The sequence below is a fragment of the Eriocheir sinensis genome, chromosome 57 (assembly GCF_024679095.1).
Source record: "Eriocheir sinensis breed Jianghai 21 chromosome 57, ASM2467909v1, whole genome shotgun sequence".
NCBI classification, from domain to species: Eukaryota; Metazoa; Arthropoda; class Malacostraca; order Decapoda; family Varunidae; genus Eriocheir; species Eriocheir sinensis.
Genome location: NC_066565.1, coordinates 935,228 through 939,590, shown reverse-complemented (window position 1 = coordinate 939,590; position 4,363 = coordinate 935,228). Strand labels below are relative to the sequence as shown.

At 48.5% G+C, this 4,363-nt stretch overlaps 1 protein-coding gene across 3 annotated transcripts in view; it reads right to left on the bottom strand.

Moving 5' to 3' along the window:
• Window positions 1–209: 209 nt before the first annotated feature.
• Window positions 210–4,363, bottom strand: part of LOC126984431 (STAM-binding protein-like) — an 8,028-nt gene continuing 3,874 nt past the window's right edge. Inside the window, exons 5-10 of one of the 3 annotated variants that reach the window (XM_050838048.1) lie at window positions 4,014–4,097; window positions 3,033–3,391; window positions 2,730–2,898; window positions 2,190–2,327; window positions 758–973; window positions 210–349 (exon numbers count right to left, since the gene is read on the bottom strand). In XM_050838048.1, the coding sequence (XP_050694005.1) occupies window positions 284–349; window positions 758–973; window positions 2,190–2,327; window positions 2,730–2,898; window positions 3,033–3,391; window positions 4,014–4,097 (1,032 nt within the window). In that variant the 3' untranslated portion in view covers window positions 210–283. Of the gene's footprint in view, window positions 350–757; window positions 974–1,069; window positions 1,187–1,234; window positions 1,362–2,189; window positions 2,328–2,729; window positions 2,899–3,032; window positions 3,392–4,013; window positions 4,098–4,363 lie in introns of those variants that run through there. The other 2 variants (XM_050838050.1, XM_050838051.1) reach the window with 2 other exon arrangements.

Here is a 4,363-nt window from a genome sequence, read left to right as displayed (position 1 = left end):
AGGGTTCCTCTTTGTCCCAGCTGAAGCACCTCAATCTATTCTGGGCCTTCAAATTACTGTATGCGAGCGTTGGATGAGCTAACGACTCTATGCTATCTTCAATTCCAACACTGTGAAAACTAATCCATTTTGAAACTTCTACGTATGAGTCTCGGATCTGAGAGAGGGGTCCGTCGGAGCATACAGGCTTGCCGAGGGAGGGGTGTTTGGGGGAGGGGGGTGGGGGGTGATGTTGGCCTCCAGTCTGTTTGGGGTGTCGCGGCGAGAGGTCCCGCTGAGGAGGTTACAAGTCCCTGAGATCGATAACTTTGATGGCGAGGTTGCTGTCCAGCGTGACGTGATCGGCGTTCTGTGTGGGAGAGAGACGGGGTTGTTAGTGGTTATCCTAATGCTTTTTTTATTATTATTATTATTATTATTATTATTATTATTATTATTATTATGTATTTTTTTTTATAGTTTGTTTATTTTTTTTTTTGCGAGTTGATTTGTTTTTGTTGTTGTTTTTGGTGTTATTTACAGTAGTGGTGTGTGTGTGTGTGTGTGTGTGTGTGTGTGTGTGTCTCTCTCTCTCTCTCTCTCTCTCTCTCTCTCTCTCTCTCTCTCTCTCTCTCTCTCTTCATACAATATCTCTTCTAACACATCTCTCTTTCTCTACACATCTCTCTCTCTACACATTCCCCCCCCCTCTCTCTCTCTCTCTCTTTCTCTTTACACCCCCCCCACACCCCTCTCTCTCTCTCTCTCCCCCCCATACCTGGAAGAGTGGCGGCTCCTTAGGGTGAGGGTGAAAGCCGCTCAGCTGACAGTTAGCGATGAAGGGCAGGCCGTGGTGGGGGCTGAGGGTGAAGAAGCCCGTCTCCTGGTACTTAGGGGCACACACGATAGCAATGGCCTCGGGCATCATCAGCTGGTACGAGCAATGGGTGTGGAGGTCAACGCTGGAGAGGAAGGCGGTCTGGGTGGGGTGGGTCTGAGGGGAGGGGAGGAGAAAAGTTAGGTTAAGTTAGGTTAGGTCAGGCCATTTCTAAAAGGTTAGGTTAAGTTAGGTTAGGTCAGGCCATTTCAAAAAGGTTAGGTTAAGTTAGGTTAGGTTATTTCTTTCCTTCCTTTTTGGGGGGTCAGTTTTGTGTGTGTGTGTGTGGAGGTCAACGCTGGAGAGGAAGGCGGTCTGGGTGGGGTGGGTCTAAGGGGGAGGGGAGGAGAAAAGTTAGGTTAAGTTAGGTTAGGTCAGGCCATTTCTAAAAGGTTAGGTTAAGTTAGGTTAGGTTATTTCTTTCTTTCCTTTTTGGGGGGTCAGTTTTGTGTGTGTGTGTGTGGAGGTCAACGCTGGAGAGGAAGGCGGTCTGGGTGGGGTGGGTCTGAGGGGGGGGGGAGAAAAGTTAGGTTAGGTCAGGTCATTTCCTTCTTTCTTTTTTGGGGGTCAGTTCTGTGTGTGTGTGTGTGTGTGTGTGTGTGTGGAGGTCTGAGGGGGAGGAGAAAAGTTAGGTTAGGTCAGGTCATTTCTTTCTTTTTTGGGGGTCAGTTTTGTGTGTTTGGGAGAGGGACAGAAAAGGTTAGGGTACATTAGTCTCTTGTGTGTGTGTGTGTGTGTGTGTGTGTGTATTTACCTAGTTATAGTTTTACAGGGCTAGTGTGGTCCCATATCTGTATGTGTCCAACTCTTCCTTCAAGCTTTGCACACTTCTCGCCAATACTACATCCTCGCTTAGTCTGTTCCAAACCTCTATATTTCTTTGCGGGAAGCTATATTTCTTTATGTCTCTTAAGCATCTTCCCTTCCTCAACTTTTTACTATGTCATCTTGTGTTCCTGGTGGTAATTCCTTCTTTAAGTAGTATCTCCTTGTGTGTGTGTGTGTGTGTGTGTGTGTGTGTGTTTACCTATTTGAAGTCTATCGGGCCCGAGCTGATCTCAAACAGTCCCGTCTCCATATGTACATTCATCCAGGCTTTCCTTCATTTGTCGGACACTGCTCGCCTCCACCACCTCTCCCCGCAAGCTGCTCCACGTCTTAACACTCCAAGTCACTCAAACAGGTTCCTTCATTACTGGGTTAAGCCTCTCCCTCACCCTCCCCCCTCCCCTTCTTCCCAATCCTTCACCCCTTTCCTCCCTGTTCCTCTCATTGCGCCCTCAGTCCGTTCAGCATCCATCCCTCGGACATTCAATTCGCCAGCATCACTCACATGTATCCAGCCAATAGTGATGAGGTCCAGCTTGTCTTGGTGGTCAAACAGCTCCTCCTCCTGCTGAGTGGTGCAAGAGTCGGCTGTCCCGCACTGCTTAGGGACCAGGAGGTGTGTTATGAGGAGCTTGCTTTGGGCCTGTCGGGAAGGGATAGATGGGATGTTAGATGACGGTGTGTGTGAGTTTGTGTGTTTTTTCGTCGTTCTTTAACTCCTCCTCCTCCTCCTCCTCCTCTTCTTATAAATACTACTACTTCTTCTTCCTCCTCCTCCTCCTCTTCTTACAAATACTACTTCTTCTTCCTCCTCCTCCTCTCTTCCTACTACTGCTGCTATGACTCCTCTTCTTCCTCCTCTTCCCTTCCCTTCCTCTTTCTCCTCCTCCTCCTCCTCCTCCTTCTCTTCCACCTCCTCCTCCTCCTCCTCCTCCTCCTTATCTTCCAATTCCTCTTCCACATCCTTCTTCCCTACAATAAGTTCTGACTATATTTCCTTCTTCTCCTCCTCCTCCTCCTCCTCCACCTCCTCCACAAGACTCACCATATGTCCAGCCAGCACTCCACAAGTCTCCACATTCCGCGCCGTGTTGCTATGCGCCAGGGACATGAAATTGGGCATAAGCTGGGCCGGCACCCGCACCTCACGCAGGCCCCCGCTCCTGGCACCAAGCAGCGACACTGGCTTGCTGCTCCGGTCCACCTGCGGCACTCTGGAAGGACCGACCCCATAGTAAGGGTGTTGGTATGGGGTGCGGGATTTTTTTTTTTGTTTACATATATTTTTAATTAGTATATGATAGTTTTCTTTTGTTTCTCTCTCTCTCTCTCTCTCTCTCGCACTCACCCTGGAGACACAGGCTTGAGGTCACGCGAGGGGACGTAGGGTGACACGGAGGGTAGGGTGGGGGAGTACCGGGGGGGCGGGGGTGCCGAGGGGGACGCCAACTCAGCTATGGGGTACGAGACACTCCCCAGGGCATCGTAGGGGGGTGGAGGGGCCTCCTCCTCCCCCTCCCCCCCGTACCTCCTCCGGTTCGAGTGGAGGGACAGTTCCTGAAGCTCCTGTATCCGCCTCTCTTCCGCCTCCTCCTCCTCCTCCTCCTCCCTCCTCCGCTGTGAATCCTGGAGCAGTTTCCTCCGTCTCCGCTCCTCTGCTTGTTGTTGTTGTTGTTGTCGCTGTTTGTCCTCCTCCTCGGCCTTCAGCTGTGGGGGGGAGGGGGGAAGAGAGAGAGAGAGAGAGAGAGAGAGAGAGAGAGCGCAATGATAAAGAAGAGAAAAAGGAGGAGGAGGAGGAGGAAGAGAAGAAAAAGAGGATTAGAAGGAAGATATAGAGAAGGAGGAGGAGGAGGAGGAAAAAAAGGAGGAAGAAGAGGAGGAGGAGGAAAACAAAAGGAAGAGGCAGAAGAGGAGGAGGAGGAAAAAAAGGGGGAAGAAGAGGAGGAGGAGGAAAACAGAAGGAAGAGGCAGAAGAGGAGGAGGAGGAGGAGGGCGAAGAACATTAGATTTTCACATAACACCAAAAAATTCAACATATCACATAGCATAGACCACAGTAGACACCACACAGCATAGATCACATAGAATAGACCACAGTACACATCACACAGCATAGATCACATAGAATAGACCACACAGTACACATCACACAGCATAGATCACATAGAATAGACCACACAGTACACACCACACAGCATAGATCACATAGAATAGACCACAGTACACACCACATAGCATAGATCACATAACATAGATAAAAATAACAATAACAACAATACAGGTGAAATAACAGGTACAGATGAACAGGTTAACATATACACAGACTCACATGTTCTTGAAGAGTGATGTTATATTCTCTCTGGTATTTTTCCCTCAGCTGGCTTTTCAATTTCTCGGCGACCGGCAGAATTTCCTGAAACAATAACAATAATACAGATTTATTTATTTATTTATTTATTTTACATCAGAGGACACGGCTCAAGGGCAATAAAAAGTTTAAAAATAGCCCCTTTCTCGCCGCTCCTTAATAATAATAATACTGATAATAATAGATAGTGATGATAGGGAAGGAATTAAAAATGAGGGTATGGGGGATTGAGAAAGGGGATATGAAGGAAGGGGAGGAGGAGGAGGAGGAGGAAGGAGGAAGAGAGGAAGAAGGGAAGAGGAGAGATTAGT